Source organism: Ochlerotatus camptorhynchus, unplaced genomic scaffold, assembly GCF_037179485.1.
Source record: "Ochlerotatus camptorhynchus isolate MF236.1 unplaced genomic scaffold, CSIRO-AGI_Acam_v1.1 ptg000142l, whole genome shotgun sequence".
NCBI classification, from domain to species: Eukaryota; Metazoa; Arthropoda; class Insecta; order Diptera; family Culicidae; genus Ochlerotatus; species Ochlerotatus camptorhynchus.
Window position 1 is genome coordinate 1,046,529 of NW_027040632.1, and position 24,197 is coordinate 1,070,725.

At 39.6% G+C, this 24,197-nt stretch overlaps 2 protein-coding genes across 6 annotated transcripts in view; one reads left to right on the forward strand and one right to left on the reverse strand.

The window, feature by feature from the left end:
• Ubr3 (Ubr3 ubiquitin ligase) overlaps positions 1 to 24,197 on the reverse strand; it is a 119,558-nt gene that overhangs the window by 49,756 nt on the left and 45,605 nt on the right. The window contains exons 3-7 of one of the 2 annotated variants that reach the window (XM_065221433.1): positions 5,491 to 6,233; positions 5,206 to 5,434; positions 4,960 to 5,139; positions 1,248 to 1,483; positions 1,036 to 1,191 (exon numbers count right to left, since the gene is read on the reverse strand). In XM_065221433.1, the coding sequence (XP_065077505.1) occupies positions 1,036 to 1,191; positions 1,248 to 1,483; positions 4,960 to 5,139; positions 5,206 to 5,434; positions 5,491 to 6,233 (1,544 nt within the window). Of the gene's footprint in view, positions 1 to 1,035; positions 1,192 to 1,247; positions 1,484 to 4,959; positions 5,149 to 5,205; positions 5,435 to 5,490; positions 6,234 to 24,197 lie in introns of both variants that reach the window. The other variant, XM_065221432.1, reaches the window with a different exon arrangement.
• Positions 1 to 24,197, forward strand: part of orion — a 460,865-nt gene that overhangs the window by 24,702 nt on the left and 411,966 nt on the right. For 2 of the 4 annotated variants that reach the window (XM_065221454.1, XM_065221455.1), the window contains exons 5-6: positions 20 to 400; positions 464 to 986. In XM_065221454.1, the coding sequence (XP_065077526.1) occupies positions 20 to 400; positions 464 to 791 (709 nt within the window). In that variant the 3' untranslated portion in view covers positions 792 to 986. Of the gene's footprint in view, positions 1 to 19; positions 401 to 463; positions 989 to 24,197 lie in introns of those variants that run through there. The other 2 variants (XM_065221452.1, XM_065221451.1) reach the window with 2 other exon arrangements.

Here is a 24,197-nt window from a genome sequence, read left to right on the forward strand (position 1 = left end):
ATGAAGTGTATTTTTTCAGAGTCGTCACGGGATTACGATTTGTCAAGAAGAACCGAATCATCCACCTGATGGTACAGCAGGGAAAACTACTTCCTCGAGGTCAGATCGACAACGGCACTCTGGAATGGGTTGAACCGGACGATTATAACATCCTGTCGCCGAACGTTCGAGCCAAGGTGGATTACAATGTTATGAACCACGACAACCGAATCATGGATCTGGATGACATTCTGCTGCAGCCACCTTACGTCGTAACCGGCGTTCGTTTCCGAATGCTGGGAACACACATGAACCTGGAAGTCCGCATGACCGAAATGGACTTTGGGGCGGGTAAACTGATGGATCCGGACAAGAGCATCTGGGTGGGCAGCGACAAAACGGAACACAGCGATGACAAGAGGTGAGTTGTATTGTGAGGACCAATTTGAACCATTCAATAACCGGAAATTATTTTCCCATTCAGAACCGAATTCAAGCTGGACCGACCGCACATCCCGATCCTCTCCCCCACCAAGTCCGTCCCGGATACGGAATCGAACCAGTTCATCCGCTTCCGCGAGAGCGATCGTGGCATGGACGCTTCCCAATCGACGGTGCCCTACTTCGATGCCCAACCGGTGGTTCCGGCCAAGCACACTCCGCTCGGTGGCTGTGGACTTTTCCATAAGGGACGACCCAAGTTCGGTGGATTCATGGCCCCGCGGGTGTTCACCTACGATGTTGGACCGCACGTGCAACAGCCGTTGGATCAGGTGAACGAAGAGGAAAGGCGTCGCTATTTGGAAGGCTGAAAGTTCTGCCGCCAACCAGCAGCATCACCAAGTCAATGAACGAACGAATGTGTGTAAACCGATAGACTTTAGAATACCGTGTCGATCCAGTTAAAATCAAAATCAAAATTGACATTAATTTAATCTCCTATGTAATGTAGAGTATTACGCTAGTTGAGAAGTGAGAAGCTGTGTGTAATAAATTACTCCCAACAGGAATTTGATGGTGTGACTGTGTTATGATTGAAGAGGAAATAGGACTAACCTGTACTCGCAGTGGATGCATCATCAGCTTGGGCAACAGATCGGCCGACGGGAGGATATCGTTCAGGGACATGCCCATCTTTTTCACGCCCTGACAGATGAACGCCGCCAGGTAGCGATGCAGCGGGTAGTGAAACGAAGCTCGGTACAGTTCCTCCTGCAATCGGGAAAATTTCGTTACGAGATTTCAACTAACCACTTTGAGAATAGTACCTTATTAAACTTGGGATGTTGGTAGAAGTTCACGGCATCCAACCAATCCTGCAGGTAGTTGACACAGAAGGCCATAATCTTCTTGGCCAGCGGAGCGTGCGAGGGTTCCTTCAGGTGCGAGATAATGGACCACATCGGATAGGCACTGGCTTCCAGCTCGCAGCTGAAGGCGGCATAGTAGGAACTTGGTTCGAACTCCACGTGGCTGCCCGTTTCGCGGATGTTGACGTTCATTCCTGAAAATGAGAAGGAGAGTGGATAGTAGTGGTTTAACTCGTTGGCGCCCAGTGTTCTATTTAGAGAACAGTTACATTTTTTTCGATAACTGTCGCGAAACTTGAAACATCTTCCGTTCAGCGTAAAAAGTTTTACGATCTACTAAAGCTAACCCTGATGACGATCCCAACCCATGGCTCGAAACACAAACATAATTAATAATTCTTCAAGATCTTTAAAAGCCTATGCACCTCTGAAGTAAATGGAACTGCCCCAAAGATCTCTAAACTTCAACAAATTTCTCAAGACTTCCCTGAATTTCTCAGAACATTTTAAAAATTCCCGCAATTTTCCTGAAGTTCATTGATCTATCCATAAGTTCCTAGCATTTTTCGAAATTTTTCAAAACTTAAGGTCTTAAAATCTCTAAACTTCTCTGGACTTATCAAGAAGCTTTCAGAAGGTCTTTAAAAAAAAATTTTTCCTGATATTGATAGGGTTTCCCTCAAAAGCCCCGCAATATTCCTGAAATTGTTGGAATTATCTATAATTTCTCCTCGAAATTTTTAAAACTTCCACCAATTAATTGAAGAAACTGCTTTGAAGCTCTCTGATTATTCTTCAAATACTCTGAACATTCCAAAATATCTAAAAACTTCTCTAAATTTCTCAAGAAGAGCTGGGAACTTTACTGAAGTATTTGGAAATTCCCTGAGCTTCCAGGTACGTTAAATTAACTGCACTGAGGTTATCTAATGTTCTTGAAGCTACACGGAAGTTTGTGCAGTTCTCATAAAATTCTACAGTTGAAGATTTTCCCTGAAAATTTTAGGACTTAGGTTATGCTTCCTAAATATGTATGAAGTTTTTTAAATTCCTCAGCAGCTCTACGGACTTAAGTTTCTCGAAATTTTCCTAGAATTTATGGAGCTTGTCCTTTACAGATCTTTAAACTTCCCCAAAAGTCTGGACTTTTCTGAAGTTATTGGTACTGCCCTTAAGATCTCTGCGCTTGCCTGAAAGATATCAAGAACTAGAGCTTGTGTGAGGTCCTTAGAATTTATATAAAGTATTCACAAGTTCTATGGATTTCTTGACTTCCCTGACGAGCTTAGAACTTCTTAAAAGTTCCTGCAGTTTCCATGAAGCTAATGGAAGCTCTTAAAGCTTCCCTGGAGTGCCCAACATTTTATAAAAGATATCAGTTTTTACCTTCTGTTTAGATTTTACCCGCAGGACTGTCCATGAAATTTTCCCGAAATCCCAAGTATTTCCGTTCATTCCTCGGATCTTATTTAAAGCTCTTTAGAAAAAAAATATGGGACCACTCTGAATTTCTCTAATCCATCCTGAAGTTCTCCTTATTCTTCTAGTGATGTTTCTGCAACTGAAAATCTCTCAACATCACAACAATTTTTTTTACAGTTCCTTGCATTTATAGGAGCTTCTGTGACGTTTCAGAAACTATTACTGTGTTCTTGTAACCACCCTGATGTTCCCTAAAAACAGATAATTGTTTGAACTTTCCGAGAGGTCCAATTTCCCATGACTCTGGCGCACAAATCGAACTGAATCTCGTTGATGGCTTGAGTAATGTTGGCTTTGAGGGCATCGGTGGTTTGCGGCTTACTGGCATAGACCTGCGACTTAACATAACCCCACAAGAAAAAGTCTAGCGGGTTTAAATCACACGATGGTGGCCAGTTGACATCGTGGCACATTGCACCGTCCTGTTGGAACCAAACATCGTTCACATCAATATCGTCCACTTTAGGCCAGAAGAAGTCGGTAATCATCAACCTGTAGCGCTCTCCGTTGACGGCGATGGCCTCACCAGTGTCGTTTTCGAAGAAGTACGGACCGATGACGCACACCAAACAGTGACTTTCTGGGGATGCATTGCCACTTAGTGGACCTCGTGTGGATTTGCCTTGTCCCAAATTCGACAATTCTGCTTGTTCACATACCCGTTCGTCCAGAAATGGGCCTCGTTGCTGAAGACGATTTTTCGGGCTAAATCGGGGTCTGTTTCCAACTGCTCCAAAACCCAATCAGCGAACACACGGCGCTGTCTATGATCGTTAAGCTTGAGCTCCTGGGTCAATTGGATCTTGTATGGGTCGACTGCCGCGGATTCTCCTGCACACTTTCGCGTACAGCGGCGATATTCTCGGCAGAACTTGCGTTCCGTTGACGTACGGGTGGTTGAGCGTTCACCAAACCAGTTTCCTCGAATTTGTTCACCACATTGCGAATAGTCCTGCGACCGTAAAATAGGCGAAGCACTCGGAACGTTGCTCGCAAAGAACACTTACTTTGATAAAACAATTTTATCATTTGCACGTGCGGTTGTACACTATAACTCTCCATGGTAATTTGGCAAAAAAACACTGAATAAATGAAAGCTAAGTTGACTCTTGTAGCTTCAACAATATGTCCGCAATGGACTGTTAAATTTAGGAAATCCCTATTTGAAAACCCTTTAGTAAGGATCGTAAACCTTTCCCGGAGTTCTGGAAGCTTTTGAAGTTCTCAGAGCTATTCTGAAGTTATAGGAAGTTCCTTGAAATTCTTGGAATTATAATGAAATTCTCAAAACAATGTTTCCTGCAATTTTTCTGATGTTAAGGAGAAGCTTAAAGACTCGAAAAACAGCGTTTTTTTCTAAAAATATTCGCAAGATCAAAACTCTATTTAAAATTTGAAATGAACAACCATCCTAAAACTAAACCGAGTAATTAAGTTGTGAAGTAAGCCATACTTTTTAATAAGTTTCTGTGATTAAGAAATATCTTCCTGAATTTGAATGAAATTCCCTGAGATTCCCTAATTTTCCAGGTAGTGGACACCCTGCTAGAGGACCTTTTTTCAGAGATTTTCTAACGTTCCTACAAGCTTCATCTAAAAGTGTAATGACTCATCCTGAGGTCCTGCTCATTTTTATCTTTGGGAACTTGCATTTTCATGGGAGCATGTATGGCCAATCAGAACGACTCAGCGACTGAATTCAATTGACTCAAGTATTTTCTTTTCATACGAAATTTACTCATATTTGGGAAAACCTGCAGGAACTCATAGCTAATGAGTAACTGCAGATTTTTCCAAATATGAGTAAATTTCGTATGGAAAGAAAATGCTCTGAGTCAACTGAATTCAGTCGCTGAGTCATTCTGATTGGCCGTGTGCGAATTTGAGGACGAATTAACTCCTCTCTCGTCACGTTTTACAACAATTTTTGAATTGTTAGAGCAATAGGCCGATACCATAGTGATAGCGAAGAGGCGAGAGAAGCGTTGAAACGAATGTAATGGAACTCCCCATTATTGATATTATTCCTTACATTCGTTTCAACGCTTCGCTCAGCCTTACGTACTCAATAAATCGCCCCTTTTAAAAAATTAAGACGTGACGCTTTACCAATGTACAAATTTAGGACTTCCCGAAGAAGTCGTTCTACCCCTTTCTAACGAAAATCAATAAAATTCACCCAACCTACCTTGCAACATCGACAGAAACTGGAACCACATATCGATCAGGTTATCGTCCTTGAGGAACACCAGCGCCACCGATTCGTGCGAGAGCACATTGTTGAAATCCGATGCCAGCGGCCAGTAGCAGTGGTCCTTCATCACCCGCTTGGCACAGTCGATCACGTAGTGGAAGTTTCTGGCCGGATCTAGAATTGCTTTGAGTTGACAATCGTCGAAAAATTTCGCGAATAATGTGCTTGCTGTTTGCTTACCGTGCAGCGTGTTTGGGATCAAGATCTTCGACATCATCTGCTTCAAACTGATGATCATGACGTGCAGCAGGCTGAGCTCTTCGACCATCTTCAGCGCCAGGCTCTCGTTGGAGAACAGCTGCACGCTCATGTGCACCACCCGATTGCTGAGCGTGTCCGGATCGTTGGACATCTCCAGCACGCTCGGTATCCGGCAGTAGTGCATGACAAAGGTTCGCGTTAGGTGTTCCTGAAACAGAAATCGATTAGGCTTTGATTTCAAAAGACATAAATTTTCCCAATTACCTTATAATCCTGATCGGGAAGCATATTCAACAGGAAGCACACGATGTTCTGCGGGAACTCGTACTTGAACGTCCAAAAAATGAACTCCTCCAACAGGGTTTTGTGAACGATCGTTTGGCCCAATGCCGGTAGGTGTTTGTACTCGTCAGGCGGTTCTGGCGAGGGAAAAAACCGCACCGCTTCCTCGTACTTCCGGCGGCCGTATTCCAGAAAATTTCCGTAGGAATTCTGCGGAAACGGTGGTTCCACTAGTTTTCTGTACGTCCGCTCGTCGATCAGCGATTTGGTCATAACCCGCCGCATCAGTTCGCCCATGTTGTTGAACTCCATCAACATGCTACAGTAGTCATCACAGTACTTGGCCGTTCGGCTGTAAATCGTCGAGTTGTGGTTTTTGGCATTGTTGTCCCGGAAGTGCAGCAGCAGCCGCAGCAGTAATCGTGGCATCATGGCTTCCGCCACCACCATTAGGTCGTCCGGGACGGGTGATTTGTTCTGACAGTTGTTGATCCCATGATCGCTGCAGAAACCTTCCGCCTTCATCACTGAGGTGTCGCCGCAATCGCACGCCCCTCCGGCCAACGAGAGGAACATGTTGAAATCGTGATCCGTGTGGTTGCCCCGCTTGAAGCAATCCCGACAGATGGACATGCATGGCGAGATGCCGCACGTCCGACACCGGTAGGCCACGACGTGCGGAATCCAGACCAGACCGCACTTGGCATGATTGTCGTAGCCGCGAACTGGAATAGAGAGGGGAAAAAATAATCGAGAATTAGTCTCAAGGATTTCAACTACCGTTTCAGCACAGGCTTAGACATAATTACAATTGTTTTCCTCCGGCAGGTCAGCGAAGACGGAAGAGCGAGATTGACAAAAACCACTCAATTAGAATTCAATTAAAATTCCTTTTCGATCAACATCGATCGGGGAGTTTGTTTGTGATCTCATAGCGCAGACAAGTTCAGGGTAGCCAGGCAGCGTGTGACATCATCGTTGATTTGGACATGAGCTTTTGCGAGGTGGAATTTTTACGATCCACCTACGAGCCAAGTGGTGGCGGTATTCTCAATTGGGCGAGGTTTGTTTGTAAATAACTCAAAGGTACTTCAGCGGGTGATCCGACAAACTAGACAACCTCCACCCGACCCCAGACGTCGACATCTGAATTATTTACTATTAACAGACAATAGCTCAGGCAGCAGCAAGGTTGGATCGACGCCGAGAGAAGGGGGACTGGTTCTTCTTGGACAGTCGGTTGAGTCACCGTGTATGATTCAAGAGAGTGGGGAGGTAACCTACCCATGAAATTACATGTGCGATGCTTGATGAGCTGTTTCCACCACTTTTAGAAGATTCTACTTGCTAATTTATTTGAGGTTAGATCTCAGACAAAATGATATGGTAAAATTGTTTGAGTCTTGAATTCTCGAAGATTGTTCTAAGTTTAATATAAGTAGGGGAAATGGCTCTAATGGTTACCTATGAATCTAAGATTGGGCCCATCTCTAAAAATCAGCTATTTATCAATTTTATCTAGATGAACGCGTCATTGGGACGGTACTAATGGATATTTGGTCGCTATTGAAAATTTAGTCGATTGCAGAATTTATGTATGGGCCCAAATTAGGGGCATTTAGGCCGACATTACATCCACTTCCCCTATAGGACGGAATTTTGTAGAATTTCATGATTTTAATTTTTTTGGATTTTAAATTTGAAAATAGCAACATTATGGCAGAAATGGATTCGTGGACCGGATATTAAAGAGTTTCAACGAGCTTGACTGTCTGAGTTCTAAACCCAATAAAGTATGTGGTACTTAATTTATTTGAAGTTCGCAATTTAAAAACTTTTCATAGTCCAGCATTTTGAATATTCCTATTAGTTTTGAATCTTGTAAATTTGTAGATGTCCGGAAAATTGATCTGAGAACTTCTATATAATTTGTTCATTTCCTTAGAATTTACTCACAGTTCATCTTAAAACTCTCTCTGGTATTCCCATATAGGGTGCTCAATAATTCTCTTGAAATTATTCACAGAACGCTCTTCGAATTCACTCTGAAACTCCCGTCAACATTTTAATTACTCTCGCAGTGTTACCTAGCAATTCTCGAAGAGTTCTCCTGATAATTGTCTTGGAATTCTTCCCAGTGTTTACAAAATATTCATGGAATTAACCTTAAAATTCGCGCTAAATTGTGCTCAGAATTCTACTGGAGTGGTCCCAAAATTCCTTGTTATGGCCCTAAAAATTAACGGGAAACTCTCATTTGAAGTGTCTAAATATTATCACCGAAATAAGTTCGGACTTAGCATAGACTGAGTGCACATATTAAAGGTTGCTACTCCGTGACTGATCAGAACCAGCACAATGAATCAACTGAATGGAGCTGGGAGTAACCGTCCATTCTCACTACACGTTTCATTGATCTTTAACAATAATTTGCGATTCTCGTAGCCTGATAACCAACTGAGTAATTTAAAGGGATCTGGGGTAAAACCCACGATCTTTTACTCAGTAAGCAAAAACGGTCGCCACTAAGCCAACAAGATCTTTACATCTTGACAAAACATTGCAAACGAACGACGATCGTTCAAGCCCGGCGACATGAAGCTACTTATAAGTAGTTTTTCCTACCAGAATCCCGGTAAATTTACCAAAAATCACATTTCCCTATTCTCGCAAATCTGTTCCCGGGGAAAAAATGTAGAAGGATTTTTTGGTGAAAGTTACTCGGATTTTTTTGCCGATGGAAGCAACTTCATACTTTTCTGGTCTGTGATTTGAAATATTTCCCGATTCCAAGCCATCAGCGCTTTTCCGTATCCCGAAGAGCCAAAACTGGTCGAGAAACGGAAACACTTCTTATATGTAATCGATCTATTTAATCATGTGGTCGTGTTTAGAAGCAGATGAGGAAGCACTTCTTTGAACATAGAATTTATCCCATGTGTTTCTATTCAGTGAGCAAAATGGTCGCCATCTGGCCACCGAGCCCCTCATATTACTTCATACAAATCACCACAACCGCAACGAACACTTGATTGTGAGTTTAACCCTTTCCATTCCATAATGTTTTTCGTTGTTTTGTGAAGCAAAAATGTTGTTTTTTTTTAAGTGCTAGAGCTAAATGGAATTCCATACAGTCATTTTAAATCATTGGTATTTTAATTATTTTTAAATCGTTGCTCAGTTAAATTCTCGAGAATACATATGGACGAGCATAATAAGCACATGTAGAAGCTTAAATATGTACTGAATATCTAATGGAATATTGACAAACATGAGACGGACTTCGATCATGCAAAATGTGAAAACAACATCAAGTCAGTTTATCCCACTATGCAAAGTAATCGCACATCAGTCCCACCCTGAAATTCATTCGTCCAGAGGTCAAGTTACAGTTTTGATTTTTGAGTTGCCATAATTTTCGCTGATATAGAAAACACCATACAAGCTTTATTGCAACTGATTTTAGCTTGAAATAAATATCAATAAATTTACTATGATTTTTGGGACTTTGAATTCCAGATAAGCAAATCTTAAGGAATTTTTGGTAGCACTCTATAGTAAAATTCAAGTGAACACTTAATGATGAAATCAAACTGAACATTACATTAGGTCCTAAGTAACGTTGACAGATTCTCTCCGTCGATTTTCTCTTTGTATCCCCACGGCCATGTAAAGACATTCCCAGGTACTTCCAGCACACAGATCGTTAAAAGAAGCTTAAATATAATATGACAAACACAACAAGATGTAGTTATGTGCTCATGTTATTAACGAAAAAGAAAATCGAGGAAGAGAATCGATCAATGTCACTTAAGATCTAATGCAATGTTCAGCAAGATATGGCTTCAATCTAATCAATCCCTAATGATTTTTTTAAGCTTTTATTTATCAGATTTTTAGCCTAATGATGAACGACGACTGAAAAGCAGTTAAATGACAATGAATATATCGAAGAGATTTCTGAGGAGAGGTCGAAAAAAATATCGATTATAATACAAAAAAATAAAATAAAATTGCTGAATTTTAAGCTAGTTTGAAGACAATTTCCAGGGAATTCGTAAAAGAGTTCGTGAGAATTTTAAGGGAACTTAACAGACTTTGCTAGAGGGTTCCAAAGAGGAGAATTCACAGGGAGTTTTGAGACAAACATACTCAGATTTCAAAACGATTCTCAAGACATTTCCAGGCGAAATTATAAGGAGAGTTTCAAGAGCTTTCCAAAGCGAATTTCTAAAAAAAAATATATAAGAGATTATCTCAAGGCTATTTTGAGGAGAATTCTAACGAAATTCTGAGAAAAATTCCCAATGGAATTGAAGGAAAACTTGGGAGAATATGTCCTACATTCTAAAGGACATACCAAGAATTTTCTGAGGAATATTCCAAGGCAATATTAAAGAAAATTATATCTGAAATGAAATTTAGGTGAACCCTCACAATAATCATTATAAATACGAAGATAATTTTTGAGTGTATGTAGTAGTTGTAGGTTAGTTGCAGTTGTAAATAGTAGTTATAAGTAGTCTCCTTTTTCCAATTTAAAACAAACCAGTCACCAGGTAGTCATTCTCTAAAACAGGCCTGATAGGACTAGGAACTGTAATTAATAATAATTGAAATCTCAAAAGAACTAAAGTTGAAAAGACGCATCTGTGTCACTTGGCAACTCATACAAATAAACCACACAAACACAAGAAACAAAGATCCTCTCAAAAACTGTTATGAAGAACAGCGAATTGAATCATAACAATATTGACGGGAATACTAAAAGTAGCTCTGAAGACATTTTGGAATGATCCTAAGGAAATCCTTGAGAAATTTTCAAAATATCTTCAGATAAGTTCCATAGAATTAATTAATTTGAATCAGACATTGCCCATTTTGCAAGATCCCGTACAAAGAAATTGAAGATCCAGGAGTTAGAAACAACTGAAAGATTCTAAGGCTTCGGTTGAGAGAGAAAAAAAATCCGTGATTCTGGTCTTAGAAAACTGTTCCGGATTATGGGTCTAGAAATTTAGAAAACATTGAGATAGAACGATAGTCTGAAAAGTGTCTCAAACTTCGAAAAAACGTCTGACCGCCGAGCGTAAATTCAACATCCCAGATATGGTTCTAAAATTCTAAAGGTTTTAAAATTAACAAAAATATTCAAAATGCCGAACATCGGACATAGACCAATTATTGAGATTGCAAAGTTAATCAAAAATCGCGTGTCTAAGCCTTAGAAATTTTTTAGGATTATCATTTAACAAAACTATCACGATTTAGGACTTAACAGTTTTTTTATACTCTAGGACAGGCCTGCCCAACCTTTCTAAACATGCTTTTTAAATGGCTGTATCTACTACGTTCTATGGACATGTTTAAAGCTGCTTTTTATATATTTCTCATTAATTTTGGGATCTAATTCATATTCATAATTAGGCTAGAATGATATCATTGCTGAAATCTAAAGGCCACGTCCGGCCCACGGGCTACACGCTGCTCTAGGACATCGCTAAATTTTTTTAGGTTTAGGTCAGAGTAGTTTTTGGTATTCTGTACTAAGAAAAAATAAAAATTCCGAGCTTTAAGAAATATTCAAGTTTTTAAGCGAAATATTCAAAATAAAATAATATACATAAATATGTTTTAAAATTTTATTAAAATTCCCGGATGTTTTCCATTCTCCGTTAATGCCAGATTTTTCCGGATTTGTGGCCACCCTGTCCAAGAAATCCTCATGTTTTACTTTAAGTTTTCCTTAGACTTTCCCCAGAATTGGGATTCTCCTCCGAAAAACATTGAAAGCTTTAAAAAAATCTCATCAAACTCTATGAGACTCGAACATTTTACTTTCAAGAGCCTTTTTCAAGGGGCGAAGTAAAGCCGTTGGTCACCGGTCCATAAGTTGATGAGTAGGGTCCAGCTGTGGAAGCTGCTTCCGTGGCGTCGGTAGCATTGGTACTCACTCAGTACGGAAAATAAATCAAGGAAAACAACAGAGCCTTTTTCAAATTTGGGATCATGGAACGAGAAATTTAAAATAAAATTTGCATCAAATCTGCACCAATCCTACTTTTATCGAAATTTTATCTAACAAATCAAACGATATTGAAACTGCATTTAAAGAACTAATTGAATTGAAATGAGAGAGATCAGCCCAAATGTCACGCTGAGTGAATAAAGAGCAGCTTATGCTGGCTTTTAATTTTTAGTAGCAAATCCCGCTTTCGGGTAAATTTTAATTTAAAGTTGTCCAATCAAAACTATATATTTTAAAAATGGGGCTTTCTGGAACTACTTTTTTATAATTTTGAAGCGTTTCTTAAGTTTCTGGAATTTTGTTAAACAATGAAATTTTTTAGCGATTTGTGACTAATACAAATCTTTGTGATCCAAGATTTAGACAAAAATAAACACAAATGGAAATGCTTTCATCAATCTGATACTGAGAAAAATATGAGGTTTTCAAAAATTTCCAAGATCACAGCCTGTCCTGCAAAAATACAAGGCTTTGGGACTTAAGACTGTTTATGGTTCTTAAACTTTAAAGATTATTTTTTTTAGAATTCTGCCGAGAACACCTGTGGAATAAAATAAAATTGGAAAGTTGAAACGAATATAAATAATAATATCATTAATGGAAGTTCCCATTATTGATATTATTCATTACATTCGTTCCAACGCTTTGCTCGCCTTTTCGCTCTCACTGTGGCATCAGCCTTTAAATATGTATTCCAAAGAAATGCAGAAGAGATTTCTGAACAAATATACAAAAAATCTAAGGGAGTTTTGACCAACATTTTAATCAAAGATAATTTTGAGATAATGTCCTCAGAAATTCTGAATTAAATTCGTAGGTAATTCTAAGCAGAGTTTATTGGGAATAGTGAGGATAATTCCAAGAGATCTCAGATGGGAGTTCATATAGAATTATAAGCAGAATTTAAAGGGTTTTCTGAGGATAATTTCTAAGGAATACTAGGGAATGTTCAGAAAATACTTTCGCGCAGTGGCGTCGCGTAACCTCACTTTTTACCTGTGCACCAACTTTCAAAAACAGATTTAATGCCATATTCATACTTGAATCGGTTGAAAAATACTCTTAATCTTCTAGTCAACTCGATATCTATCCATTGCAAGCAATATTTTGATAATTGTTTATGTTTTGAGAGTTGGTGCACAGGTAGATTGAGGTTAAGGCGACGCCGCTGCTTTCAAGGGAATTAAAAATAAAATATCAAAGGAATTGTAATTCGAGGATAGTAAAAAATTAGAGGATAATATAAAATAAATCCTAAAAAAAAAAAAAAAAAAAATTCAAGGGATTTCTGAGGATAATTCCTAAGGATTTATGATTAGAGTTGTGAATACAAAGAAATTTGGAGAAAAATTGTAAAGCAATCTAATTCTCATAAAAAGTTGCAAAGGAATGTTAAGAAGGATTCCAAGGAAATGCTTAGAATTTTTTGAAGGTTATTACTAACAGAGTTCCAAGGGAAGTTAAGAATAATTCAATGATAATTGACAAATTTTACGACAACTCAACTACTGGCTGGCAGCACCTGCTCAGATTTCGTTAAAACTTCCTGGGAATAAAAACCTAGCTTACTTTGCATACGTATTTTCCTAGGAAAAAAAAAAAACATTTGAAAAGGGCTGAACTTGTGGGCGTGAACACTTTACTTGGTTAAGCAACTTTGCATTACAATACCCTGAACTTTTCCGAGGTTCCCTTATCTTAATAAAGGATTACCGAAGCATTATCATTAATGTTAACAGTCGCGTAAAATTCAGTTCATGTAACCCTAACCAACAGATTGCTCATAAACTTGCAAGCAAATTCAATACAATATTGTCGATTTATGCAAAAATGTTGTGTAACTTTAATACGTATCGTATTAAATTAACGTAAATTTTTCAAACGATATAGCGTAGAGAACTACATCGGCATAAGGGCCCATTTCCGTCACATCGAGCAGAAACATCAAATATATCAATAATTTCGACGTGAATGAATGAATCATACGTTTGGTATGGTAGTACAAAAGCTACAAAACATAGTCCATAAGAACGCATTGTTTAAACATTTACAGCAATTCTTCTCAGAAAAAAAGTGCTCCTAGCGAATCAGAACAATAAGTGACTCTTTATCAATACGGTATCGTATGGAAAGGTGAATAGTTTTAAAAGTCATATTTGATAGAAACATTCAATTTGTTGTTCAATCCCGATCGAAAAATAGAGCTAAAGTGCTTAAACCTTCCACTTGCGTCGGCCCAGAAAGACAACCAGAACTAATTCTATCGCTATACTACAATCTAGATACAGCTGACAGCGTCTAATCAGCGTGGAATGATTGATGATGGAGTTGTCACACCCCTTCCCGCAAGTAATGGACACGGACACCTGTTTGTCACCCACATTTGACCGCAGTCAAGGAAAGCCTCCACTGACAGACTAATTGAATTACAGAACCGGGACAGTTACAAATGACACCAGTTTCCCTACTATTGCTCTATTGAATCAACAATCCGTGACACCATGAAACACGTAAGTGGGCTAAGACCTTCGATGACAGCAACTGGCTGCACTTACACTCTTTAGAAAGAATTCCCAGAACAGGAGGTACGATGACCTTTGCGTTGGCGGTGCGCTCAACTAGTTAAATATATCCACCGTAGTAAGTGGCAGCAGAAAGTGGGCACATCGGCGGCACGTGTGCCATATAATCCCATCCAACCGACAATCGCGTTTCGCTAATAAGCTTATCGGGTTTGCATCTTGCTGCCTATTTGCCTTATTCTACCTCCAGTCAGTGTAGACATCTTGCACTGAAAAGAGGCGGAAACTGACTTTCCTTGTTCAGAATGCGAGCAATTTGATTTTTATCGCGTTCCTAAGTAGTCACTCAACAGCCGAAGCAGAAGCAGGTTTAATCACCTGAACCCCACCACACAGTCCGTCAGCAGCAGTGCCCGACGACAGGTGTAAAGAGGTGCACTTGCAATGATGTATACAGGTGTACGCAGAGGTGCACTGGCTAGCCTATATCGGTGCTATGATTTATGTTTGAGCGAATCCATTAATAGATGCCAATTTGTATCCTATTTGCAATCATTAAACGGTACGCGCTTCTGCAAACATCATTACTTAAATCGTTAGGATTATTGCTCTGGCACATCGTTAAGCAGTTTGCGTGGATGGGTTTCTAATGATGTCACGGAGGAATGTATCACACGTTTTTCAGTCATTAATTACTAATTACAACACAAGTACTTTGGGAACTTATTCGATAGTAAAGGGTGATACGGTCAAAATTTGGTCAATATCAACTTGACGTATTTCTTTCAATTTTGCATTTAAAAAACCTGAACACCCCTCATTTTGAAGGTGTGTGTGTGTAGAATGTTGCTCCTATTTTGATTTTGGAATTCACTCTTCAGTTGTCAAAATGCCGTCCAAGCAAGAAGAGCAGCGTATCAAAATTTTGCTCGCGCATCGCGAAAATCCGAGCTACTCGCACGCAAAGTTGGCAAAATCGCTAAAAGTTGCCAAATCAACCGTTACAAATGTAATTAAAGTGTTTGGGGAACGTTTGTCGACAGCCAGGAAGTCTGGATGGGGGGGAAATCGAAAACCGGAAGCCGCTGAGACGACAAAGAGAGTTGCCGGTAGTTTCAAGCGAAACCCTAACCTCTCTCTCCGAGATGCCGCAAATAAGCTGGGTGTATCGTCTACAACCGTGCATCGAGCCAAAAAACGAGCCGGACTATCGACTTACAAGAAGGTAGTGACTCCAAATCGCGATGATAAACAAAATACGACGGCCAAAGCACGATCCCGGAGGCTGTACACGACGATGCTGACGAAGTTTGACTGCGTGGTAATGGACGACGAAACCTACGTCAAAGCCGACTACAAGCAGCTTCCGGGACAGGAGTTTTATACGGCAAAAGGAAGGGGAAAGGTAGCAGATGTTTTCAAGCACATGAAACTGTCAAAGTTCGCAAAGAAATATCTGGTTTGGCAAGCCATCTGTACCTGTGGCTTGAAAAGCAGCATTTTCATAGCTTCCGGGACTGTCAACCAAGAAATTTACGTGAAAGAGTGTTTGAATAAACGTCTGCTGCCTTTCCTGAAGAAACACGGTTGTTCCGTACTGTTTTGGCCGGATTTGGCATCTTGCCATTACGGTAAAAAGGCCATGAAGTGGTACGCCGCCAACAACGTGCAGGTGGTTCCCAAGGACAAGAACCCTCCCAACACGCCAGAGCTCCGCCCAATTGAGAAATACTGGGCTATTGTCAAGCGGAACCTAAAGAAGACCAAAAAACTGCTAAGGGCGAGCAGCAGTTCAAGGCAAACTGGCTTTCTGCGGCGAAGAAGGTGGACAAGGTGGCTGTACAAAATCTGATGGCAGGGGTCAAGCGTAAGGCCCGGCAATTCGGATTTGGAAAAGCGGAAGCCTAACTGAATATTTTTCCTGAATTTTATACTAATTGAACTTGAAAAAGAAATTTAATTTGATTTTTTAAATAAACGATTTCACCGATTTACACGCGTTTTCCCTTGACCAAATTTTGACCGTATCACCCTTTAATAATCGGATTTCAATAATTTTTGAAAGTAATTTAGCATGTCTTCCATCAAGACTCCTTAGCAATGCAGTATTTCTCTCTCGATGATTTCTATCAATTCAACTCACGCCCACGTGAACCAACATCACCATCGGGTAGGGGAAGACTGTGTTGGTTTGTCGTTGGCGAGGGCGTGTCTTGAATTCCTAGAAATCATCGATAGAAGTCATTGTTTACCAAAGCTGGTAGACCCTTATTCTACCACTATCTAGAATTAATACACTCGTCGTGCTGTTATAATAATTTATGATAGCATTGCGGGACGTAAACTAGGCCTATCAAGCAAATAAAGCCTTTTTTTTTATAATTACTTATTTGAATGACACAACAAATTCACTACTCATCAGCGATGCCACTAGCTACGGATTTTTTTACGCGAAGAAAGTTGGGACCCCCTTGTTTATTTTGATGATTTTTTTAACTAAGAAATTTGCTACGGTATAAACATAAACAAGGGGGTTCCAACTATCTTATCTTTTCAAAGCCCCAGAATTTACTGACTAAAAGAGTTCTGGCTTCAGGTTATTAAGCAAAATGCTATCTGGCTGCATCTGTCATAAGACAATATTGTAAAACATGAGAAATTGTGTTAGGAAAAATTTAACTTGATCCAAATAAGATTTAGAGAAAATTGTTGGAGATCTTGGGTCAAGAAAATGTGTCTTCACTCCGTTATCTGTAGGTAGCATAGGTACTAGCATGAATCTAAAAAATGCGATTTAAGAAGATTCCCACGGAACTTTAACATTTGTGTAGAGTCTAATACTAGAACTTTTCTTAAAAATTTGCGACTAATTACAAACTTCATGATCCTAGATTTAGAGAAAAATAACTTAAATGTAAAATTTAACAGATTGCAGTCAAAGTCAAAATTGTAGAATCTTGACAATTTTAACTTCAGTGTTCATAATTATGATTTCTTTTGTTTTCAAATCTGTGATCTTCATACTCTGAAATTTTAAGTAAAATTTAAATGGAACAAAAGTGCAGATTAAAAAAAATAATAAGGAGGATTCAAACACAATTTTGGAAGGAGAAGTTCTGAGCTGAATTCAAAAATTATTATGAGACGAAGTCCTAAGATATTATTAGATTCATTTGAAGGGATTTCTGTGGAGAACAAAGGAAGTACTAAACTTCGGAGATAATTTAAGGGGGGACCTGTTGAGATCTCTAAAAAAGGGTATTTTTTGTTAAATGCGATAGTCCAAACAAATCTTCAGCAAATTTCTTCAAACACCGCAAAATATACCATTTCGCAGACCACGAACCAAGCCCACCGCTATCAACTTACCACCATCCGGTAACCCTAGGCCTATCGCTCGCACATCCGGATATGCGCGCACTACCAATGAACGAACGAACGAACAACGGTCCGCTCCACAACACGGTTCCTTGACCTCTCCTGTGCAAAGCGATCGAATGACCGACCACCGACGACCACCTGGTTGCAATCTTCAGTACGCTGTATACTACCCAACATAAACCGTTTACTCGATTAACGAGAGCTACTAGTGCATTGCACTTGACTCATTGCACTTCCATTTGCGTACGTGCACGTAGCCTTCCCACCGCTCCCAACTGTGCAACTTCCTTGCAACAACAACAAGACCGACAGCTATACTGCAATGTGCGTCGCAGCATTTTAACGACTTCAAGGTCGCAGTGGTCCTGCTCTCAACGCTGAAACGTGCGCGCAACTCCATCTCAGGGGGTCAATCCAAGAGGTCGATGATCTGGTACCCTACCACATCCCACCCCACATGTTGAACTTTAATCAAAACGACCACGGCAGCGATGATGCAACCTAGTTTGTTTCCTTCGGTAATCTACGGGAAACGTGGATCATCAATGAAACAAGTACGCATAGGGATTTTATTCCCCTGCTGCCGCTTGTATGCGTTCTGCAGAATTACAACATGTTGGGAAACAACCAAACAACAAACGGAGGGAGCATTCTTTACGATACAGATCGGATCGTAAGTCTGTGGGTCTGTGTTTGTGTTGCGTCAAGAGTGTGATCGTGAGTCACGATCGTTTGCCATAAATATGATAAAACGTACACAACCGTACTACTGCTGCTGTTGGGCATCTGACGTATACTCGTTGCCATAAAAAAATGCTTTCAATGTCAATGAACCAACTCATCGGGTGAGTGAGAGCGAGTGAGAGAGACGAATTAGAAAATGAGAGTGAGAGTCTCACTCTCAATGTGTCCAGCCAGTCTCAATGGATAAGTAGTTGTTTAAATGGTACCGGGCTTTGCCACTAATACAAACGAAAACAAGAACGTCATTTTAATAACAAAAATCGGTTCATTTGTTTTTGATTGTTGATATCTACCGATATAAAACTTCTATAAACTACTTCAGTCGTAAATAATGCTTTCTTTTCTATTTATTTAAACCCGAACAATTACATACTGTCCGAAGTAACATTGATCGATTCTCTTCATTGACTTTCTTTTTCGTTAATAGCATGGCTTCAAAACCGTTTGTTGTCTTAATCGTCGTATTAAATGCTAGCAAATAGCTTCTTTTATCGACACAGTTGAAAATATCAGAAATGTCTTACTCAAAAGACGATCGGTTAACTGTATCGAGTTGTAGCTACACAATAGTACCGATCATGAAGACATCGTGGTGCTTGATCACTAGGCCGAATTAATATTTAGGCCGAAATAGTGATTGTTCAACGACCAAATGGAAAGGAGTAAAATCAACGATTTCCTGATCAGTCGTGAAGTGGAATGGGAGTTTATTCCGCCGAGATCGCCGAGCTTCCGGAGTGAAGATTGTCAAGTCACATCTCACGCGGACCCTGGGAAACGCCATCCTAACATTCGAGGAGTTCAGCACCGTTCTAACACACATCGAAGCTATTGTGAACTCTTGTCCACTTTATGCTACATCTCAATTGATGCTCGGTCGAGGACTTGATCCGGTTGCTAAACCATCGTATTTGGACGTTCCTGCAAATCGTTTATCGAGATGGCAGTACCTCAACCAACTCCGGGATCATTTTTTGGAACAAGTGGTCTCGCGAATATCTTTCAACATTACAGTCAAGAGCAAAGTGGACCAAAAGGCAGCCTAACATCGAAATAGCCGAAGATAATCAACCATCACAAGCTCGGAAACTTGGACGGATCATAGTTGTCTATCCAGGGAAGGATGGAGTAGTGCGGGTTGCTGATGTCAAGACAACGACCGGTGTGTATCGGCGAGCAGTGAGTAAGCTGGCACCACTTCCTCTGCAAAACGACAACGTACAACATTCAGATGATTTGGAATAACATTCCAACGGGCGGGAGTATGTCCGCGAGCAAACGCTCCCAGCGAGAACTGAAATTTCCTGCGACGCAATTTGTTTCTAGAACCATGGAACCATATTTTTTCCTTACGACGGAGTGATTGGTGTTTGGTCGGGTCGCGAGTGTGTATATATATCGGGCCTGTTCACGCGTATTGCTTATTAGTAAACCAGTAGTCTACAAGTGAGTTAAAACCAGAAGCAGTAACAGAAGAAACCGGAAGCAGACTAGCAGAAGCAATAGCTGTATCCAGCGGAGCTGTATTCAGGAGCAGCACTTTCCTGCAGAGAAACAATAAATCAAAGTAGAGCAGCAACGAACTTCTTTCACTAGTGCATATCCTGGTCATCCGTGTCCTTCATCGGTTCCGTGGTAGTTGTGTCACAAACGGCCCTTTAAATGGCCCCAGATCTTTCTTCTTTCGTGATGCACATTACCCTCGGGCCATTACTACACTGTTGGCGTTCCGATCCAGTCCACACCTGATTGCATTGTCTTCATGGCCGAACAGTCATAACGCCATAAAAATAAGTAGGGAATATACAAATCGACAGTGAGCGTTTATAAGGGCCTAATTCAAGCTGAACATTGCATTAGGTCCTAAGTAACATTTACAGATTCTCTTCGTCGACTTTCTCTTTGTATCCCCACGGCCATGTTAAGACATTCCCTGGAATTTTCAACACACAGAACGATAAATGATGCTTTTATCTAGCATCTAATACGACAAACACAACCAGAAACGAGAGAATCGAGCAATGTTACTTAGGACCTAATGCACTGTTCAGCTTGAATTGTAATGATCGATTCTCTTCATCGGTTTTTTTTTCTATTGTTAATAACTCGCTTGGATTAACATTTCTCGGTAGGTTTTGTATTGCTTTGATAGCCAACAAAACCTGTTACAGCACTGTATTGGATTAATTTCAGAAAATTGCTTCCCTTAGCTGTAGTAATTTAAAGAAAAAAAAAATTCATGAAGAGAATCGAACATCGCAGTTAGACCCTTATGCATTCTCACTGTCGAAATAAAATAAATACCTATTTGGTTTCAATAGCAAAATGAGAACCTTTTTCTAGAACCAAAACTTTTCAACATGTTCAACATGCACAGGGCTGGTAGCGATCAATGCTGTCAACAATAGTGATTTTAGTGACCATGTTGAAGAAATAAGTGACCGAATCTTGATTACTTTTTCGAATGGACGTATTAGCTTTTGTAAACAATGCATTTGATGATCGGTTTGGCGTAACTGATAGCTCGCTCACACATACTAATGCCACTATCAGGTAGTGTTAGCTTGCGTGGGCGAGCTACCAGTTACGCCGGATCAAAATCTTTGAGAGAAAAATCAAGTGCAATCTACTTTCAAGGTAGTTCTGAGGCATTTTAGATTTCATGTGAAGCCTGAGATAGAAGATTTAGAACCCATTAGATTTGAAGAAAACCCTGAATTGAATTAAAAGTAAATTTTAATGAACAAACAATAGGAATGTCTAAGGAGCAGAACTACAGGAGGAAATTGAACTCACACCTCCCAGTACGCTAGACGAGCGCTCTACCACTATGCTACCGTAGACTTGATGCTATCCTCATCAATCTTACGAAGCAGTGATGTCCAAAGCATTGGGCGATCTTGAGGCAAGAATCGATCTTAGTGAATCGATTCACCGATTTAATCAATCATTTTGAATCGATTCATTTTTCAAAATGGCACAACAAATTTTCAAATATAACGGATCATAGGAAAAATGATACGAATTAAGCCATTACATAAGCTATCTTGTTATGACATTTCACCTATAATAGTCATTTAGTGTGATGATTGATATCATTTAGAAATAAATTGCGTAGTACGTACGCAGTGAATGTTGTGAGTGTAACATACATCACTGCAGGAGGCAAAATAAATGCGACGTTTTAGGTTATGTTCATTCAACTTCATTTATAAAATGAATCATTTACAAAATATGCCTGGTCAGTGAACTAGATGTGTTGCAAAAACTATAGTATAGAAAGTTTGAAAATAATCGTATAACTTTTATTAGACTAATGACGCTTAGTAACCGCTGTCCCCTCCATTGTTAAGGAGAACTTTGTTCAATCTTCTTGGCATTGACTCGACCAAGCACTGACAAGTTTCATTTGGTATAGCATACCACTCTTTTTGAACTGTGGTCCATAGTTGATCCTTATTTTAAAATGCTTGACCAGATAACTTTCTTTTAAGCTCGTTCCATAATTTTTCGTTGGGGTTGATGTCAGGAGATTGACTAGGTCATGAAATAAACGACACTTTGTTTGCGTGAAATCATTCCTTTACATACTTATTAAGGGGGTATTCCCAATCTTTTGCCTTTTTTCGGCCTGTTTTTCAATTAATTTTTTTTCAAGGAAAATGAATAGTAATGCGCCTAACTCTTTGGGATTCTTGTTTATTGAACATTAAAGTTTACAAATAATTTTTTTTCGACATAAAAAAAGACATTATTGACGTCACAAAATGGCGGCAAACAGACCCCTGTTCGCCGCAAACGCCTGGTTCTTACCATTAGTCAGCTATGCCTGGACACCGAATTCGCTGATCGGAAAACGGCTTGGGGGGATGAAAGTATATAGGCTAAAGTACAAAAAAACGTGAAAAAAAAAATTTGATTTTTTGAAAAAAAAAGATAGGGAATATCCCCTTAAGTGTGTTTCGGATCGTCGTCTTGCTGGCATTTTACCATATAAGATGTATGTTCTCTTCTGCATAAGGGAACATAACCTCCTCCACGAATTCTTTGTATTAAAATCTGGTCATGATGGAATTAATACAGAAAATGGGACCTACTCCATACGAAGAAAAACAGCCCCAAACCATGATTCTACCACCTCCATGCTTCACTGTCTTTACCGTGTACCGCGGATCAAACTCTTTACAAGATTGTTTACGTGAGAATATAGTAAATGACGATTTTGATTTTATTTGACATGTGGAAGTTTTTGCTCTTGATTAGGTAAGTGATTGAACACCCTCCCCATGGACATGGAGGTTGACGGTACTGAAGCAAAGGGTTATGTTTAATTTCTTTATATTTGCAACGATGATGATTTCCTATAGTGACACATATCACCTTCTTAATGCTTCAGTATACCTCAAACGATTAATTCTTGGTTGTTAATAGAACTTCCTTGATGCAATCGGCTGCATTATGCAGACTGAGCAATTCTGATTATAGTATCAGATTTGTTCTGTATACAGAGGAACTGGGAGGGCTTATTAAAAACTTCTCACCAATAAAGTAATGATCTTCTTGTAAATTTTGCATATAATTTTATTAATATTTTATTTTATTTAAGCATATTATTTTTGTTACAGTCAATTTGCATTAGCATATGATACAAGAGATTTAATATTACTTGCTCGTTTTCGCGTAAAATAATCAATATTTATCTTACTTGTAATTACCTTTGAAAGTTTTTTTTTCAAGTTTTTTTTTTTTGTGATCTGAAAATTTACCCAGTTTGGTTAGAAGTTTCGAAGCTAACGCATGTCCACAGGCCTAATAGAAAGATAGGCAGAACAAGTGTATCATTAAGAATGGTTGCATGCAGGGTTGCTTCCACTCACTTGCTATAGATGAGTGATTTTCGGGGTTTTGAATTCGTTAGATGTTGTAATGGAGATTTGTGCTGTTGGATGCGGGTGGAGATTGGAGGGCGGGTGTTTGACGCATAGAGCCTGTCAATTTCGCTTTCAGAGTGTCGCAGTCAGCGGTTTTATGATTCGTGAGCGCTCGCGATTCGTAGAATCGTTGATTGTGACTGCAAGTGGATTTGACGGGTTTTGTGTGTCGGACGCTTGCTTTTTCGCCTCTTCTTGTGTCTAATATGTGCAGAGTATCATTATAACGTCTAATGGTTTTGAGATTCCTGGTGGCGTGAAATATATTTGTGAGAATATCTTTTTGAGATTTTAGCAGTCACGTTTTGTTTGTAGTTTATATTTTATTTATTTCATGTAATTATCGTAAATAATAGTTATTCAAAGCGCTGTGGATTATAAGATGCTCGATGACCCTCGAGGGATCGATTTTGCTTACTGAGCAGAAAATCATGGATTTAACCCCAAGCTCTTCCACAGCACAATAAATCGCCACCATCATTTGTATATTTGATATTGAACATTAACCTCGGAAACTATTTGCATATCAAGCGAAAACGTAGTCCTGTATTGTCGCGAAGCGTTATGGTTCTGAGATGCTCGATGACCCTGGAGGGATCGTTTTTGTTTACTGAGCAGAAAATCATGGGTTTAATCCCAAGCTCTCCATCATGACTCTTAAAATTCATTATCACTAAACAAAATTAATATGTTCTTTCGATAGCCGGCTATCGAGAGATTAAATAAACAACAAATAAACAATACATACTTTTGGTTGCATCGCCAACTTGAGGTGAATCCTAACCGAATACCCTACCCAACCCTCCAACTCCGTAGCACTTATGAGGGTGTCGCTAAGTCGGTGGCCTCTCGTTAAGTAAGTACTACATCAACATTTCCTTCCCTATCCCTAGTTGTGGTAAAGATGGGCGTGGCCGGGAATAGCGACAGTCATGCTTCTGTTACTCTTGTTTAGATTGGAACCAATGTTTACTCCTCAGCATTATTCCTGAAAGTAGTCTAACTGAGAATTTCAGAAGAGACGTGAGTGTCGCTAGTATCCAATCTACGAAGTATATCATAACAACGCTAACGCTAACGCTT